This window comes from Macaca thibetana, chromosome 7 (genome assembly GCF_024542745.1).
Source record: "Macaca thibetana thibetana isolate TM-01 chromosome 7, ASM2454274v1, whole genome shotgun sequence".
Taxonomy (NCBI): domain Eukaryota; kingdom Metazoa; phylum Chordata; class Mammalia; order Primates; family Cercopithecidae; genus Macaca; species Macaca thibetana.
Window position 1 is genome coordinate 50,525,677 of NC_065584.1, and position 20,389 is coordinate 50,546,065.

General features: G+C 34.6%; 2 protein-coding genes across 2 annotated transcripts in view; one reads left to right on the forward strand and one right to left on the reverse strand.

Annotated features, from left to right (window-relative positions):
- Nucleotides 1–7,903, forward strand: part of EXOC5 (exocyst complex component 5) — a 65,568-nt gene extending 57,665 nt beyond the window's left edge. The window contains exons 16-18 of the mRNA XM_050799723.1: nucleotides 1,626–1,734; nucleotides 1,908–2,123; nucleotides 2,886–7,903. Coding sequence (XP_050655680.1) covers nucleotides 1,626–1,734; nucleotides 1,908–2,123; nucleotides 2,886–3,074 — 514 coding nt within the window. The 3' untranslated portion in view covers nucleotides 3,075–7,903. The remainder of the gene's footprint in view (nucleotides 1–1,625; nucleotides 1,735–1,907; nucleotides 2,124–2,885) is intronic.
- Nucleotides 1–20,389, reverse strand: part of NAA30 (N-alpha-acetyltransferase 30, NatC catalytic subunit) — an 834,104-nt gene that overhangs the window by 195,243 nt on the left and 618,472 nt on the right. The window lies entirely within an intron of this gene.

Genomic DNA, 20,389 nt, shown 5'->3' on the forward strand with positions numbered 1-20,389 from the left:
TTGTCGAACTCCCGCCCTCAAGCTATCCTCTCACCTTGGCCTCTCAGAACACTTTCTTGAACAGCATACTAGCAACGGTGAACAGAGGTAGGAGTATGGAAGGTATGGAAGGTTTTCAAAATGAGTTGAGCATGAAAGATGCTGTATATGCTATTGCCAGCTTGGAACACAGTGACTAAAGACAGTGATGCATGCCTGGCACAACCTCTGGCCTTCAGCTATGTTCAGTGAAGAGGATGAACAAGGTAGTGACTTTGAAGATTTCCATATTTCAAGTGAGAAAAAAGTGATGTCTGACTTCTTACGTATACAAAAAATAATACATTTAGAGTCTATCAGTAAGTTGGATGAAGTGAATATCAAATAATTTTTAACATCAGTGAGACTCCAGTTGCTCATTCATGGACTGGTAGTGAAATAGCCAAAATGGTTCTAAATCAAGGTGATTGTGATAATAGTGACAAAGTAATGTTGCTAACACTGCAGAAAAAATGCCTGTAGATTATATGGTGAAAATGTGCAATGGACTTATAAAAAAAGTACAGCAGTGTACATTCATAACAGAACAAGAAGTCATATCAGTTTACAAAATCAAATAGAGACTTCTAAGACAAAAACCGTTATTAGTGAGGCAGATAACTCCAGAGGAAACTTTTAAGAAGCCATCCAGCAGAATATCTCCTCATCCAAAGAGGTCCTGCTTTCTGGTCTCTCAACTACTTCTGATGTTTCCTGTCACCTAAAAAAATAAAATGTAGGATAGAGTAACCTTTTCATGAAAGCACAGCATCGTAGGTGGAGACTGAAAACCTGCTACCTTGTTTGTTGTTGTTTAATAGGCAATACAGGTATTGTGGTGATGTTACTGTGCTGTTTGGTTACCTTAAACGTTATTTTTTCTCTGTATGAATGGCATGTCATCTTTTTTACTGTTAAGTACTTATGTGTGAATAAGTATAAGAAAATGATTGCTTACTGGTAGCATATAAATTCAGAGTCAGGAATGATGGTGATGCCAGACAGCCATGGATTGTCCACATGGGTGTCTGAGATAGTGACATCTTTGCTTTCTGATGGCTCAGTGAACATAAATGTTTCATGTATAAAACTATTAAAATATTTTATAAAATTACTCTCAGTCTACATGTATAAGATGTATATGAAACATAGATGAATTTTGTGTTTAGAATGGGTCCCATCCCCAAGGTATCTTATTATATATATACAAATATTCCAAAATCTGAAAAATTTCAAAATCCAAAACACTTCTGGTCCCAAGAATTTTGAGAAAGGGATAGTTAACTTGTATGTGGTTTTTGCCTTTGAAGATCCTTAGTTGTTAAGAAATTAAACTAGTGACAGGCTTCTGAGATCTTTGAATCTTGAAGTATTGCACAAAGAATTTTTGCCTTCTGTTTTGAGCAGAAAGATAATAAAACCAAGAGCTCTTTCATATTAAGATCTAGAGCTGACTTTTTCTAATATCTAAAGTTTACCAATAGTGAAAGAGTTTTATGGTAATAGGATATTAAATAACTGATTTAATTTAGCATAAATAATATAATTAAATATAAACATAGAATAAGTTAGATGAGTTAAAGAATGTTGTGTTCTCAATTCTCTAGGACATTAAATTGTATGATTGGACAGATGAAGCATATTTTGGCTGCAGAACAAAAGAAAACAGATTTTAAGCCAGAAGATGAAAACAATGTTTTGATTCAATATACTAATGTGAGTAAAATGATTCAATTTGTTAATACTTTGCTAACATTTTCATTGGTGTATCCTACTGTGCCCTAGATTTTTTTCTTTTATACTTACAGATTAATGAGAAACTTATGTATTTCCTCTTTAGCTAAGCTGGTATACATTTCTGTGTAATGAGTGTAGAAAAACTTTTATAGGCTTGTGTAAAAGTCTGTGCTTACGTAAGAAAACAAGTGGAGAAGATTAAAAATTCCATGGATGGGAAGAATGTGGATACAGTTTTGATGGAACTTGGAGTACGTTTTCATCGACTTATCTATGAGCATCTTCAACAATATTCCTACAGTTGTATGGGTGGCATGTTGGCAATTTGTGATGTAGCTGAATATAGGAAGTGTGCCAAAGACTTCAAGGTATGTATACACAAAAACATCAATCTTGCAAATAGGCCCAGGAACATAAGTCAGATCATTAAAAATCACTATTTACTTATAATTAGTGAAAGGTTTATAACTTTTGTTGATATTGTATGAGATAGATTAACACATTCTACCTGAAACAGTGTTGTTCCAGTCATTTTCTTTTAATTTTAAATTTTAAATTTTATTTTATTTTCCAGAGACAGGGTTTCACAGTGTTGCCCAGGCTGGTCTCTCCTGGGCTCAAGTGATCCGCTGCCTCAGCCTCCCAAAGTGCTGGGTTTACAGGAATGAGCCACCACACGTGGCCCACATATTTAATATTAAACACATTTTTGCTTCACGGTGTATTTTCAGTTCCACAGTCTTTGACTTATTGACATCCATGACTAATGCTGTATATGTCACACATTAGGAAAATAACGTTGTCTTCATTTATGTCCCTCTGAATTTTTCTGTAACATTTAAATTATGAAAAATGCTATATATTAATAACTAGGTTTAGTCCACTGAAGTATATATGATTGTTATATTGAAGAGAATTGACATATGAATCTTTTTGAAATATTATAGTAAGTTTATTTAACTACGAAATCTTTAAGTTTTAATGCTTTGTGATCTTTAAAAAAATTCTAATATGTTGAACTCCATGCACACTAGTAAGTCCCACCTGACAGTATGTAAGAAGTTAGAAGCTAATTGTAAAACTGGAAACTGTTTTGTTTCAATGTTACTTTCTTTCTTCTCTCAATTCAGATTCCAATGGTATTACATCTTTTTGATACTCTGCATGCTCTTTGCAATCTTCTGGTAGTTGCCCCAGATAATTTAAAGCAAGTCTGCTCAGGAGAACAACTTGCTAATCTGGACAAGAATATACTTCACTCCTTCGTACAACTTCGTGCTGATTATAGATCTGCCCGCCTTGCTCGACACTTCAGCTGAGATTGAATTTACAAAGGAATTCAATGTCAATTCCTTTACAGAGGAATTTCTTGTACTTCAGCAGGCCTCGGTTGATAGAAAGCACAGGAGATACCTTATGACACAGCCAACATTTTGTGAAACAGTGACTGGAACAAAACAGCAGCCATACTTACCTTTGAGGTTTTATTTAAAGTTTGGATACCACTAACTATATTTTGCTTTTTTCCCCTTATGTTGAATTTTAATTCCATTCTTGAATGTAGAAATTTCAGATTCTTTAAAACTACATGTCACTGTTTTCATCCTAGAAAATGTTGCTGTCAGAAGGCAAAGGAAATGTTACCAGTGTTTTCGGTTCTTGTACCTTTAACATATTCCATTTAGAAATTTTGCCATTCTGTTTTCCATTAATAATGGGCAAAATACAGGAAAACTACATTTATTATTCCTCAGTTTTTAATGACCTTTTCAGCATCAATTGTTAATCAGGTTATTTTAGGTTTTCATAAATAATTTTTTTGCCTCTTTCAAAAGGTTAACAATTAAGTTTACTTTCTGTAGTTGGTTGATTGGATTTTTTTCTGAGGGACAACATTAGTACTAGTCCAAAAAATGTCATAAACTGAACTAAAATGATGAAATATTTTATGTAGACATTAGGAGTGGATCAGAATACTTCTGCTTTCTGGGTAAAACTTAAAAGTTTACTATTTCTTATTTGGTAAATAGATTTTAAGCCAATTCTAGTAAGAAATTGATAAAACTACCTTATTTTATATTTCACTTAAGGTGGAGGACCTTAACTAAAGGACCATATTTATTCATTATTTTAATATTATAAGGGAAGTAAAAAAAGTGAGGTATAGTCTAAATAGTGCATATAAGAAATATTGACAGTGTTTAGCAACAATGCAGCCCTTTAAGATTTTCTGTCGTAATGCTAAACTTGAATAAGATGGAATGGCTGAATATGTGGTTAGTCTTTTATTTTAAGAGGAATTGATAGATTTGGAGATGAGCTTTGCAAAGACTGGTTGCTTTTCATGTCTATAGGTCTGTCATTGTCCTTTTTCAAAGCATTTCTGAAGTTATTCCTACTTGGATATAGTTAATGGAATTGACTTAATTTGATGACGTATTAAATCACTTATAAAATTTTGAACATCAAGTGAAAATTTAGAAAGGCCATTGCTATTCTATAAACCTTGTAAACTTGCTCTGGGAGAATGTATTCTAAATTATATGTAATGTTTCAGCTCCCATCGTGTTGTTCATAGTCTTCTAGGAACAGGATAAACTTAAGTGTTACTCACTCTTGGCATTTTTTCTTTAATACAGGCTTTTAAGCCTGTTTTTGGAAAACTGCTTTTCTTCTGAGAACCTTAATCTGAATGTCATCAACTTTACCAAACCTTCTAAGTCCAGAGCTAACTTAGTACTGTTTAAGTTACTATTGACTGAATTTTCTTCATTTTCTGTTTAGTTCAGTGTTACCAAGGTAAGCAAGGGAATGAAGTATACCAACTTTTTTCAAAGAATTTTAGGACATATATGACAGCTTTAGAAGGCTGTCTTGTTTTCTAGCCAAGGAAAAGCCAGAACAGGTTTTGGATACTAGATAAAGTCATATGCTTGTACTATTGCCATTTTAGAAAGCTCTGATGTGAATTCAAATTTTACCTCTGTTACTTAAAGCCAACAATTTTAAGGCAGTAGTTTTACTGGCCATTTAAGCTCTTTGTACAGTGTCAATTTGTAAAAAAGAAAAAACGAAAAAAAATCTCAAATAAAACATGAGATAACATTTTAAGACTTCCAAATCAGAGAAGTGCTTCAAATTATTTTGTTTGGATTAATTTTTAAAATGTAAAGCATATACTTGTTGCTTAGTTCTTTTGTTAATTATTTTCATGCTTGAGTTCTGTGCAATATTTTCTATTATGTCCGTTGATAGGACAGTGGCAAAATTCATAAGTGAGTACTTAATTTAGAAGTGTTAACATTAATGCTCAATAAACAAATTCCCTGCAGTTGTTTTTTTTTATTTCACTCTTTTTATATTTTAGAGCCATCCATCCTGAATTTTATAAATGATTTTTTATTTAAAAATTTAAGATTTTAAAATTTTTTCACAGCATAGGTCTTCTCACTTTCTTTTTTAGCAAAAAATACTGACTATATAAATAAGACTAGAAATTTATCCTAAACAGATGGTCTTTCTCTAAGGGGGAAAAAAAATGTGTCATGTGAAGCAATATGCATTCTTGGTATTCTGATTTTTTAAGTGTTTTCATATTTATAGCCATCACAAAATTTTGTCCAAAGTGTATGGCTCAGAAGAGATGATCAATAAGTAAAATGTTTTTCATTTGCACATGGTAAAATTTTAGGTAGAGAATGGAGCTTTGTATAATTGGTAGCTTTAACCAACATTTACATAAATGCAATCTTTGCAGTATTACATAATACCACATGAGCTAATATGCAGTATTTACATAATGCATTGAATGAAGTTGAAAATACGCTCTAACACACTGCATATTGTTTTCCTAAAATTGAGAAATATCTGAAATGCAGAATATGAGTTTAGTAAAGGAAGCCTACCTTATATAAATTATGATGTTGAAAATGACAGTCAACCAGAGTAGATGAAGTGTCCTTATGAAGAATTATTAAATAGTAGCTGGATGGATCTTTAGACAGATGACCACCTGACCATTCCAAGACAATATTTAGTCCAATTTTGAGGATTGCCATAGCTGCAAGTCCTTAGAATCTTCCTTATTTTAAAAAGAACTGTCCAAAGTAAGTTAAATTAAAATCTAATTTAAATTAGGTTAATTTATATTACATTGTAGATCATTCTTTTTTTCCCCCTCATTCACTGCTAAGTATTTTGCTTTCTAAGTACTAACCTTCTGGTTCACAGGGAAATAATTTAATTATCAATCAGTAGATTGATTCCAAGTGGAGAATTGACTGCTTCCCTAAAATGCGTTTTTCTTACCTATGATGGTGAATATTTACAAGGATCTGGATAAAGAGATGTTGATTTTTGAAATGCCACAAAACCCCTTAAAGTGGTCAAGTTCTCAAGGTAGTGGCTAAGGCATGCTTGAACTGTGTTTGAGAGACAGCAGTTCAGTCGGTACATAATTTATTGATGACTAACAAAGCCAACATCTGGGAGATTAACTTTTTTTAATGCAAAAATATTCTGCATATTACCCATATATTACTGAATTTTACATACAAAGCATTTTGTGCTTTCATTCAATTAGTTTAACTGTATTCAGTTTCTGTACTATTTCTCTCTGACCTATCCTGTAATACATTATTATGTACTTTAGAAGAAAAGATCAGTTCATATTGTCAGACTGAATAATTCTATATAAAGTTAAAAGTTAGCAATTTAAAAAATTTTACTGCATAATAAAGATAATTATAGTTACATGTATTGATTTAAGTCTCACACACTGTGCTAATAAGTCCTTTGCATACATTATTTGATTCTAGAGCAACCCTAGGATTTGGGTACTATTATTTCCATTTGACAGATGAAAAACCTAATGCATAGAAAGGTAAGTAGACCAGTCAAGGTCTACAGCTAGTAAAATGCGCAGATTGAAACCTAAATCTTTTCTCACTCACTTTTAGGTTCTATATGCTATTCTCCTTACATAACATTAAATAGATCCTTTAGTTTGGTAGGTTCGTTAGTTTTGCTTAATCGTTTCTTCCAATATGAGTCTTATTGTAGCATTTATATTACAGAGTTGGCATACAGGGTCAATATCTAATTTACTGTTGTGTTTTTCTTAATATGTTCAATGTATGGTCATACTTTCTAAATTTGATTTTTTTAAATTTTATAAGTGGTCATGAAACTTTAATGTTGTTTGTACCTAATAGAAAAATGTCTATCACAAATCTTTATTGGTATTATTTTATATACTTTTCTAGCTTGATAATTTTCACAATAGAAAGAGACCAAATATTTGGTACTATATTTTGTGACATAGAAGTAAATGACAACTCTACCTTGGAAGATACGAAGAAATCAGTGTTTTTATGTTCAAAAACTATTAAATGTCATAGGCTTGCCAATTGTGTTAACTATTTAATACGTTGGTAGTTTTTAAATGACTAATGCTGGAGTGAAAATGTAAGGCAAAATATTTAGTATATTAACAGTAGATAGTCATTTTCATGTAATCAGAATTGCATGTTAAGGGTTTTAAAAGCTGTTATAACTCTTACCTTTTATTTCTACCACTGATCAATCATTTCTCTTTACAAATTTAGGGAAGAAACAACTGTTCAAATGTATAGGGGACAGAAACCTGACATTTAGAGAATAGAGATTTTAATTACCAAATTAGAGCAGTTAGGCTGCCCCTGGGCCTAACAAAATTCCTATTTTTGAACTAGACGCCATGTGTTTTATCATTATTATTTAATAGGTACCATTAACCTTTGTTTTGTGATTAAATATCTACTTTTGGGGGGAAAGATGAGTAATTAAACACGCTCGCCCATTTTCTAAGTGGTTTAGAAGGTCGCAGTCTGCCTCACCATACAAAGCCAGTTTAAATAGGAATATATCACATCATACTTCAAATAGCAGTCAACCTCAGAGGAAAGTCATTTATTCAGAAGGCGTAGATTTTGCTAGACAGCAGTGATGCATTACAAATATATAATTATTTGCACTAATATTTGAGCAGGTGGAATGGATTAGAACATGGTCAACATTATGCTGCTGATAACATGTATTTTTCTATATTAATATGTACTGTGCAACATGTATTAAAATTGTCAATAATTCATTTTAGCCAAGATACTAATATTTATATTACTGTGTTTAAGAGACAGTATCCAACTGAGCCACTTTTAATTTAAAACTCTGAAACTGGAATTAAGTTTACTTTCAAAAATCACTTAAATTACTTTATAATCAGTGAAAGGTCAGTAAAACGTAGAATCATAAGTGCCTAGTGACTTAATAGGAGGAAATATGGAGGGTTAAGAAAGGAAGTAGGAACCTGGAATAAGAAAGTTAAGTTTCTTTTATAGCTCAGATGAGTGACTTTCTTTGTTTTCACCATTGGGAATCTTAAATGAAGAAAGTGTCGTATCCTTTCCAGTTATCTTTATGTTAATAAACTAAGTGATGGTTGGACAGAACTAACAAAGGAATTAGTCTCCAATGGTGGACTTCCAGAGTTTTGAGATTAAACTTTGAGAGGTGAGAAGTCTTCCTGATGCCCCTGTCATCTTAAGTTGGCAGGTGCCTTTAAGTGAGGCCATCCCTCTTTGCCTGCCTATCATTTTAATCTTTATACCGTAACTGGTTCCTTTCAACTGGCCTTTTATTGTAGCACTTTTATCAAGTCTGCAGCTTCCCAGCTACTTGGGAGGCTGAGGTGGGAAGAACACTTGAACCTAGGAGTTCAAGACCACCCTGGGCAACATAGTGAGTCCCTGTTTTTAGAAAAATAACCCTTAGCTTTTTGCTATAGAAAATATCCAAATAGAGTCTCGACAATGCTGGATGTAAAGAAAACTGTGAAGCTACCTCTAAGTATATTGTCTGTAAATACTGTGTACCATTTAGAGGATAACATGGGGGATTTCACATGAAGTTATGTGAGAATATTTTATAAGGAATAATACCCAAGTGCCTCTCCATTATAGTTCTCCAGTAGAATGTATTTTCAATTTTTGCCACAAGGGGGAGAAGTTATTTTTATAGTAATATGTACTTTTTTTATTTTAAAAATAGAACTCACATAACTTTACAGCATCTATGAACATTTTGCTCTCCTAATTATGTGTGTGTGTGCATGTGTGTAAACAAGATTCTGAAAGTCATGCATGGGAAAAATTTCAAAGGAAATTAATAATAAAACCAAAACAGTTTTGAAGAACATGTGCACAGTGGACACAGGAATTGAACAAAGTTTACCATGATTAAAATTATGTTTTCTTAGTTATATATCATATTGAATTGCTTTATCAGCTCTAGTAAGAATCTACTGATTAGTGTTCTGAATTCTGTTTTTTAAAGAAAAAATTTTGAAACAATCAGACTTAACAGAAGGGTTGTAAATACTGTACAAATAAAAATTTTCCCTTTTGAGAATAAGTCACTGTCATGATGCTGCACCATCCTCCAATACTTTTGTATTTCCAAGAAGAATGCTTCGGTATAACTACAATACATGAAAATTGGGAACGTAACATTGACATATTACTAATCCTCAGACCCCAGTCGAGTTATACTAGCTGTCCTAATTCCTTTTGAGGTTCTCAGTTCAAAATCATGTGTTGCTTTAGGTTGTAGTGTCTCTAGTTTCATTCATTCTGACACAGTTCCACCGTCTTTCCTTGACTTTTGTGACTCCGGACATTTTTATAGATTATAGGGAAGTTCCTTTGTAAAATACCCCTACATTTGGAGTTCTGTTTCCCCGTAATTAGATTCTGGTTGTGCTTTTTGGCAGGAGTACCACAGATGCAATTTTGCGTTACTGTTGCATCCTATCACATAGTACACAATTTCAATTTGCCCCATTTCTGATGATGTTCATTTTTATCACTTTCTTAAGGTACTGTTTACCAGGCTTGTGCACTTTAAAACTATTACTTTTCCCTTTGTAAATATTTTGGAGGTAGGTTTAGTTAATAGATACAGACATATATAGATCCCCCTAGTTTATTTATTTATTTGGAGACAGAGTCTCGCTCTGTTTCCCAAGCTGGAGTGCAGTGGCGCTGTCTCAGCTCACTGCAATCTCTGCCTGCTGGATTCAAGTGATTCTCCCACCTCAGTCTCCCAAGTAGCTAGGACTACAGGTGCATGCCACCATGCCTAGCCAATTTTTGTATTTGTAGTAGAAATGGGGTTTTGCCGTGTTGGCCAGGCTGGTGTCGAACTCCTTGCCTTAAGTGATCCACCCACCTCAACCTCCCAAAGTGCTGGGATTACAGGTGTGAGCCACCTTAACCAGCCATCCTTTATGTGTGTGTGTGTATGTATCCTTCTAATCAGAATTCTCTTGGTATCACTATGTATTCATAGTTTTTTGTTCAGTTGATTATAATCTGTCATTTTACCAAATCTCAAATTATTTCAGTTTGGTCAGAAGAAGCCTCTTCAGGTTGTCTCCTGTGTTGTTTTGGCATGTTCCTGTCATTTTTACAGCACTTTCTTCTGGGCACAACAGGATTTTCCAAGTTCATCTTGCACTTAACTTGCCCTAGCTCTGGAATCAGCCATTCCTCTACCTTTTAGTGAAATTGGCAGTTAGAAACCAAGATTTGTGCATGAGATGTGCTTATTGTTATTGAGATATCCAGCCCTACTCTTTCTCAATAGATAATGCTAGGGGGCTTCATGTGTGTACACACACACACACACATTTTAAATACACACCTGCACACACGCTCCCCTCTGCAACATCTTCCCCACCTCACTTGAGCTTCCATACCCCGTACTGGGCTTCACCTCTCTCAGGAGGAGACCATCCTCATCTCACATAGCTCTTAAAGTTTTGGCTTTAGGACCAAATTGAGGGAATAAGGATGGTCATTGCAGAAATCATGTAAACATTTTAAAATATTAAATTTAAAAATTACAATTTATCACTCAGAAACAACTATATTTTTGGTGGAAGTTTGTTTGTTTTAATGTAGTGAGCAAATTAGTAAAGCTGAATTGAAGAGGGGATAAAGTGTTATGCCCAAGACACAGAACTTACATTTTGAAAGAATTAAATTTGAAATGCATACCGTATGTTTTTCTATTATATAATCTCCTTGCTACTGTAATTGCTATTTAATAACAGAGTTCATCAGAGAAACTGTATGAATGGAAACCTGACCATTAAGTACTGAATACCAATAGGATATTTTTACTAATAAAGTTCAAAGGAAAAATGATCATACAATTGTTGTTTTTGTAGGCCATTAGAAAATATATATGCTAAGAAAGACTTAATGTGAGAAAGGAGTCTCTGGGCTAGATCTGTTATAATAGATGTTACAATAAACTTAATGTGAAATAGGAGTCAAATGGAGGCACAGAGAAGTTAAATAACTTCACAAAAATTATGTATCTAAAAAGTAATAGCATCAGAATTCAAACTTATATCTTTAGACTTCTATAGCCTATGTTTTAACCACTTTGCTCTGTTACCTCTAAGAAGATTTCACAAAGGAGGTCACATTTCAGCTGTGCTTTAAAAAGGCAAGTAGCATTTCATCAGTAGGGAAGGAGAAGGGGAATTCTAGGCAGAAGTAACTTAAACTTGCAAGGTGTGGAGGCATGAGTCACTTGTATATCACTGAATGGAAAAACTGCTGTGTGAGTAGAGCTCAATGTGTGAGGTCCATCAAAAAGGGCAAGTTAAAACGAGTATTTGGATTGGGGTTAGCTTATTTAGAGTCTAAGCCAGGTGCAGTCGCTCACGCCTATAATCCGAGCACTTTGGAGGTCGAGGTGAGTAGATCACCTGAGGTCAGGAGTTCAAGACCAGCCTGGCCAATATGGGGAAACGCCATCTCTACAAAAATACACATGGCAGGTGCCTGTAATCCCAGCTACTCGGGAGGCTGAGGCGGGAGAATTTGCTTGAACCCAGGAGGCGGAGGTTGCAGTGAGCCGAGATTGTGCCATTGCACTCCAGCCTGGGTGACAGAGCAAGACTCAGTCTCAAAAAAAAAAAAAAGTCTTTAAAATGGTATCCCAATTAATTTAGGCTTTATCATAAAACCAGAAAACCATTGAAAATTAAGTAAATGAATGACATGAACAATTCTGTGTTTTAGAAAAAAAGAACTCGTCAGAATGTATGCAGTGGACTACAGGAGAGAAGAGGACAGAAACCAGGCTACTGCATTAATCTGGTGAAAGCCTGAACTAGGGGAGTAGCACAGGAATGAAGAGGAGGTGATGCATTCAGGAAATATTTGGAATATTTGGAAGATTAAACCAATAGGACTTATTAATTGTTGCTTTATTAGATGTGGGGAGTAAGCAAGAAAAGGAATCAAAGATGATTCCGAGATTCTTAGTTTACATATCTTGGTGAATACCAACACTATGGACTTAAAATATATACATTAGGAAAAGTAGGTCTAGGAGGAATGTCACTGACTACTGAAAGAACATCTTTTGCCAGAACTTGGTTCAGTTCATGCAAAAAATTTAAACTTCATAATCTGCTAGAAATTGTGGCAGGAGAAAAAAAAAACTCCATCTATGGCTTTGAAACATAGGAGAATGGTTTTGAAATTTTAATGGTATGTAATTTGGCATATATATATATATAAAGTTAATTTACCAACATTGATATAAGATAAAAATAGAAAATATTAACAGTCTATGTCCAAAATAGTGAATCCATAATTAAAGACTTTCCTGTGAGGAAAATTTAGGTTCCAATGACTTTCCTGATAAGTTCCTCCAAACATTAAAGGGAAAAATAATACCAATATTGTTAAACCCTTTCAGAAAGTAGTAAAGGAGAGAGAACATCCCAACACATTTTATGAAACCAGCATAAACTTGATGTGAAAAATTAACAAAGACATTACAAGAAACGAAAATTACAGAGCAGTCTCTCTTGTGAACACAAATGCAAACATCCTAAACAAAATATTAGCAACCCAAACCCAGTAGTATATAAAATAGAGAATATACTGAAACCATATCAGACTTATTTCAAAAGTAGGTTGATTAGGTATTTGAATAAGTCAATGAAATTTACCATATTTAAAGAATTAGGAAAAAATCATCTCGATAGAAGCAGAAGAAAAACAGGTAGTGAAGTTCAATATGCATTTATTATTTTAAAGAAACGTAGCAAATTAGGAATCAAAAGGAATTTCCTTAATATGCCAGAATATCTGCAAAAAATATATGGCAAACATTATAACGGTGAAATATTGAAAGCTTTCTTCCAGAAGTCAGTAATGAAGCAAGGATCCTTGCTACCACTTCTGCTTAGCAGTGTACTGGAGATCCTCGCCAATGCAATAAGTGAGGAAGTAAGAAATAAAACTCATTATTTGCAGGTATGATTGTGTACATATAAAGTTCATATAAGATAAACTATTAAATGAATTTAGCAAGGTTGCTGGATACAGAATCAATATACAAGAAACTATTTCTTTACACCAGCAATAAACAACTTGAAAATAAAATTTAAAAAATACAGATTACAGAAGAACCAAAACATCAAATATATAGGTTTGTGAAAAACTATAAAACATTGTTGAGAGAAATTAAGGGAGTGAAAGGCCATATTCATGAATTGAAAGACTCAATATTATAATTCAGTTCTCTACCAAGTGACCCATACATTTAATAAAATCCTAATCAAAATTAGCAGGTTTGTTGTGGGAATTGACAAGCTGATTCTAAAATTCATGTGAAAATGCAAAGGTCCAATAATAGCCACTGGATATCAACACTTATTTTAAAGTTACAATAATTAAAACAATTTGATGTTGGCCAAGGAAGAATAAAACTATAGAGCAAAATAGGAAGTCCAGAAATAGACTGACAAATGCACAGATACTTGATTTATGATATAATTGGCACTGCACAGTAGTGGGGGAGAGGCAGTTTTTAAAAAATGGTCTACTGTTTCTCACTCTAGATCTTGACCCTTCTTAACAGCATATACAAAAATAAATTCTAGGTGAATAATGCACTCAAATGTGAAAGATGAAACAATAAAGCTTCTAGAAGGTGACATAGGCAAATATCTTCATTATGGTGTAAACAAAGATATCTTTATAGGTAACAAAACCAACAAAACTAAATTAAATTAAAATTAGGAACTTATGCTTAGATCAATTTGTAGACTCATCTTGGCTTTGAAAAATCCCTTCTACTTTGGTAGAATTTTACCATTTGGACTGTGGGAATCAGATCCCCCACTGAGTGGGTGGGATAGAAGCTTTCATCTGGAAGGAAAAAAAATATTCCCACTCCCAGTTATCCTAAAGCAGAAAATGAATAGACTTTGGAATTAAGAGTGAAGAAGTGGGAGCAAAACAGCCTCTGAATCTTTGGGGCCAAGAGGTTGGGGAACTGGATTTAGAGGTATAAAGATTCTTGAAAAGTTTTGTTGATAGGAGTTTAAGAATTGAAGGGAAAACAAATATTTGCAATATAAAATATAGTTGCCAAAAGATTCATATCCAGAATATATGAAAAATGTATGTAAGTCATTAAGAAAAATACAATCCAACAGAAAAATGGGTAAAACATTTGAGACTTGATCCACAAAAGAGAATATCTAATGCCCAATGGACATATGAAAAGGTCCTCAATCTCACTGGTCACCAGAGAATTACAAATTAAAACTACAATGAGATGCCATTACACATCCCCAGAATGGCAAAAAATAAGAAGCCCTAACAATTCCATGTGTTTGTAAACGTGAAGCAAGTGGAACTCATTCATATATATATATATATATGTTTCTGGTGAGAATAGATATATTGCTATTTGGATAACTATGTTTGTTTCTACTGCATATGCATACCCAGCAATTCCACTCTTTCCTTTGAAGAGAAGGATGGTGTCTGAGGAGGGCAAGATGGTAGCTTCTAGGATGTTTTATTTCTTGATCTGAGCAGAGTTACATGAGTGTGTTCACTTGGTAATAATTCATTGATAATACATTTACAATTTGTTCACTTATTTAAGTTAGTTTCTAATAAAAGGGTTATTTTTAAAAAGTAACTGAAACATGACTACTTCAGCTTTTTATTCATAGCCATTAATGATGCTGTAAAAAATACTATAGAACCTAAAGGCACATTTTCTAGAACTTTCTGGGTATACTACAACTTCTAGCTTGTACTGCTTGTTAATAATTAACATAATTTGACCTCAAAGCATAAGAACTATTGTAGTAATTCCTGTAGATGGATTAAAACATGTATATGTAATATTTTTATATTAATAATATATTTTTTCCTCTTATGCTTTCATTATACTTGCTGTAAGTACTCCAAACATTATAGAAATATGCAGTATAATATAACCAGAAATACATAGTGTAGTGTCTTCCTGCTTTATTGGCTTGGGCTATGAAAGGTCAACTTTTAAACAAATATTAAAACTGTAACAACTCCAATCCAACACCTTGAATTCCCCCTAAACCTAAGGTTTTAGTGGTTAATAAAATTCTACTGCATGCTTGGGGGATAACCACAGTATACCTCCAAAGTGATTTACTTTGCCATTGGCAATGATTTTTCTTAGGTTCAACAGCCCCAAATTTAGTATCAGGGACCCTCTGGAGTTTGTCAGGCTCCAGATGTTGAGGTCAACTTAATGCCCACCAATAAAACTCTCCGAGAACTTTTATGCTCCAAATCCAGACTCAGAAAAGCTCTTTCTGCCCTATCCCGTCAGTCCTGATTTCAAGACCCATTCATTTTTCTGCCTTAAAATGATTGAGATGGGACCAGAAGGTTAGTCATAGTAGAGTGGGTTTCTCATATCTCAAGTTAGTGCATTTTAGTATCACCACATAGGAACACTATCTAAATCTACACATAGGAAAGTACATCTCCAGAGCTTCAAGAGCCCAGCACAGCCAACTCCATATCCAGGTACTAAACGGAACTCCTAATAAGGATAGCTAACACTCATGGAGCATTTACTCTGTGCCAGATACTATTTTAATGATTTTGTATTAGATCTACACAAAAATTCTATGAGGTAGATGCAAACATTATTATCATGAGTTGAGGCATGGAGAAACCCAATGCGAATCCACCCAGGTAGAGGAAGGTAAAACCCAATGCGAATCCAACCAGGTAGAGGATTGAACATGGGCAAACATTGGCATCTGTTCTATTGAACACTTCGCTGCAATTGCAAAATCAGTTGCTCAGATTGTAATTTCGGGATTTGGATTTTCTGTGACTTCATATGTTCCTTCAAGATCAACTAATGAATTAATAAATTTACTTTGTATAACAAAAGAGCCTATTCTGGATAAATTTCCTCAAACAAACTGAACTTCTCAGAGTATAATGGATGTATCTACTATCAGAAGCCCAAACTATCCAGCAATCTCCTAAAAAGCAGATCACTTAAAATTTTAAAAGTGAAAAATCCCAATAATCCTGCCCCTCAGATCTGAACCCTGTTAATAGTCATGTCACAAATTTTAATTGACATAGCTTCCAAAACACTTCCTTACTCTTGGAAAATCCATGCTTTTCATGCTTAAATATGCAGCATGTTTAATACCAATGTGGCCCTTCATAGCATGAGCAGAGGTTAGAAACACCTGCACAAACATGTAGAGTTTAGGGAGTAAGCCTTTCCGTGTGTGTGTGTGTGTGTGTGTGTGTGTGTGTGTGTGTGTGTGTGTGTAGAGCCCCCAATGTCTCCTTTGCTCTCCATGGAAGGGTGCGAAAAGTTCAGAAGTCAATGCACACATTTCCAGTTAAGTATTACCACAAGACTCTGCCTCACAGGGTCTTATTATCCTAGCATAGATGCCCAATTAGCACTCAAGGGTTTATCTTATCATTTGTTCAAGTCAGTAAATATTTATTGAGCACTTACTGTGCACTCTCCTAGGCATGTGAGGTACATCAGTGAACGAGGCTCCAGACATTGCTGAGCTTACATCCCAGCAGCTGAAAGCAGACAATCAACATAATTAATAAACCAATTCTACAATACGTTAGAAAGTGATAAGTGTTTTGGGAGGGGAAAATAGATCAAGGTACAGCAAAAAAAAAAGGAGTTGATGAGAAAGAGTTTCAATTTTAAATATGGTGACCAGAATGGCAGGGTAAGCCTTATACTTGTGTGACCTGTGCAGTTGCCCAGGGCTTACTAGCCTCCAGAAGAGTCTATACTTGGTTTAATGCCCTGCTGTCATCGTCTTGAAATTCTTGATAATTTTATCTTTGAAATTGTGTTCTGCTAAATGAAGTCTGATGGCACAATGGAGCATGTAAGCAAGCAGAGGAGATATGCACAGTATGCATGTCTGCCATGTTGGTTAACATTCTAATTGAAACTACATTGGTATATTCATTTGGAGGAGATTGGTATTTTTATAATATTAAGTTATTTCTATCATAAAACATAGTATATCTTTTCATCTGGTTTTATGTTCTTTAGTGATATTGTTTAGTTTTTTTAAATTTAAGGTAAGCACATTTTAAATTTATTTGAATTTAGATTCTCTTTGGGGCTGGGTACGGTGGCTCACACCTGTAATTCCAGCATTTTGGGAGGCTGAAGTAGGTGGATCACCTGAGGTCAGGAGTTCGAAACCAGCCTGGCCAACATGGTGAAACCCTGTCTCTACTAAAAATACAAAAATTAGCCAGCACTGTAGTGCACACACCTGTAGTCCCAGCGGTTCAGGAGGCTGAGGCAGGAGAATGGCTTGAACTCAGGAGGTGGAGGTTGCAGCGAGCGGGAATCACACTGCTGCACTCCAGCCTGGGTGACAGAGTGAGCGAGACTCTGTCTCAAAAAAAAAAAATTAAATTAATAAATAAAAAATTCCATTTGGGTTTATTCTTAGGATTTTTGGGAAACAATTGTTTCAATGCAAGCCCCATCTTTTTCATATTAAAAACAAGCATTTTGTCCTTTGACATATAGAAATATACAATGAGAAAAAAGTAGTCTATTGTTTCCTGGCATGTTGTCTTTCTAACTGACCTTTGCTTGCAAGTTTATTTTTTTCACTGAAAACCTTTCAGAGGAAAAGGGATCAGTGAGTTTCATAGAGTAGCAATGGATAAGACAAGGTCAATACTGGCCATGAGAACAGACTGCCTTGTGTGGTTACTTCTTATAGCCGTGGTTGTCAACAAGACCAAAGAGAAGTAACCAGAGGTCACTGACCTTGTGGCCTCTTGGGTGGGGTCTACATATGTACTTTTGACACTGATGGCCAGTGAGGAGTGAATGCTAAGAGCAGCACAAGCAGGGGCCACAAGAGCTGATGTGATGTATGGTCCAGACCTGATTTGTGCAAACCAGAGGAAATGGAGCTCATGCCAGATCAAGGCTGTAAACCTTCTTGTAACCCACAACAGACACATTTACTTGGCAGAAATATTTTGCATCGGCAGTGTGAAATGTGCCAAGGCACAGAGTTGGGAAAGCTAGATGAAAAATAAGAGCAACAGCATCATGGCAGAAAGACGTGGACATTCTAGACTAAAATGAAGTGGATACAGAAATGCTTAGTATGCTGCTACAGCCCTCCAGCATAGTGATTCACAAAAGCAATCAGCCAGGCTAGGACATGCAGGGATAACGAGAGGAGGAGAGGCACAGAGAAGAAGCCCAAGATCAGGTCTGAGACTGACTATCCACTCTGGGCTAGGAGAAAATACCTAGCATTAGAGAAAATGTATGGAATACAGTGTTTTAGTGGTGCCTAAACCAATCACTTTAGTGAATCCACCTGTCATTTACTCATACAGATATTCTTACAAATTCCTTTGTTTACTGTGGTCAAAATCTTCATTCGGATGTTAGAATAGAAACAAAGAAGTGTTTCATACCCAACAAACTTTCAAGCCATAATATTGATTCCAACCAGGACATTTAATTATCAGGCCCCAGTTTTGTAGACCACTGCAGATTTGAGGGTATGGAGAGGTAGAATGGGAGGGTATTGTTCAGATCCAGGAATTGCCACACTACTGTTAAGTATTTATTGTTCAGCTGAGCATTGAGTGAACCACAGGCAGGGAAAGAATTAAGTATGTCAAACTGCATATGTGAAATAACAGAGAAAGAAATGTTACCAGCATATTTTCAAACAAAAGACATGAAAATGGCGGCTTTTCTGGGTATGGAAAAAATTTTCCTTTTCGTACGTATTGACAGCCAGAGGGTGTTATTATTGAGAATATGGGTAAAGTTGCCACCAGTTTCTGCTGGTACTCATATTTAAAAAGAAACTATGGAAACCAGGAGAAGGAATATTAATTAAGTTCAAATTTGGAATGTCTTTGCCAGGAGCAGATGAATGAATTCAATGAAGCAAACTGTTGGGTTGTAATTCAGTGTTTTGTTAGTATTTTAATAGAATGCTGAACTTTTCAGAAATTAATACTTTGTTTTAATAATCTTATTAAAAGGTTATTTCTTGATAAGATTAGTCCTGGAATGTGATTTTTTTTTTTTAATTTAAAGAACCAGTATATATTTTCTTTCTTTTTCACAATTTTAAATATTCTTATTGGTTATGACTAAAAAATATTTAATACATTTAAAATATTAATACATTTACATGTTAATAAAAAGCACAAGAAAATAATAGACAAGTAAAATGTCTTTCCCCCTCCAAACTTTCAGTCTCCTTCTACCTCTAGATGAATAAACCTGTTATCGGTTTGTTGTGGATACTTTAGAGATATTATTTGCACTTAACTATTGGCCTACAAGGGCCTCAACTATTTCAAGGCCCTTTGATGATTACGTCTTTTCAGTTTTATTTGCTAAGAACACATGCTTTTTAAAAGAATATTTCCTAATAGTGAAAGTAATATGGATGCCTGGAGAGGGTAATGCTAATGAGAAAATACAAAATGGGGAAATTATTCACCTGAATAAACCTGGAGAGTTTACAAGTAAAGCTTCACTGGTCACTGCAGGGTTTAAAGGAAGTTTCCACTTTACAATGTAAATATGTTGTGGTCGTCTTAGTTCTTAGACTAATTTGCTTCTTTCTGGTGGGGAGGATAGCAATGTTGAGAAAACACTGACTAAACCGAAAATCGGCTCCATTTAAATGTGAAGCTGCGTTCTAAACACAAGCATAGTCTGCTGAAGGGCTCTGAACATTAAGCTGCATGCCTTGCTGAGTTTTATTCCAAATAGACAACAGCAGATGGTAACAATGCACTTCTCATAGATGGTAGGAGGGAGGCAGTCTTGTTTCAAGTAATACTATTTCTGGGCGATAATCCAAAATGCGCAGTAGGCAGAAGTTAAAAGGAAGCGCTTGCTTTTAGGTTTTAAAAATATATCCCTTAATCCTGGGTGATGATTGACAATCATGATTTAGAGTATGAGGGGCCGCTCTTTAATCCGGCAAGTTTGATGTTATTTGCGTATCTAGTAGGGCTTTTATTCAACTAAAACTAAGTGGAAGCCTGTGCAATTGATGCCGCATTTCAGAATTGATTCTTGGCCTGGTACTCTATTTACAGATTAGTAAGTACACAGGATCTGTCCTCCTCCTCATCTTTTTGAAATTTAAAGGTTCTAAAAGGCACATTTACAATTAAAATATTTCTTGCTGTGTAAG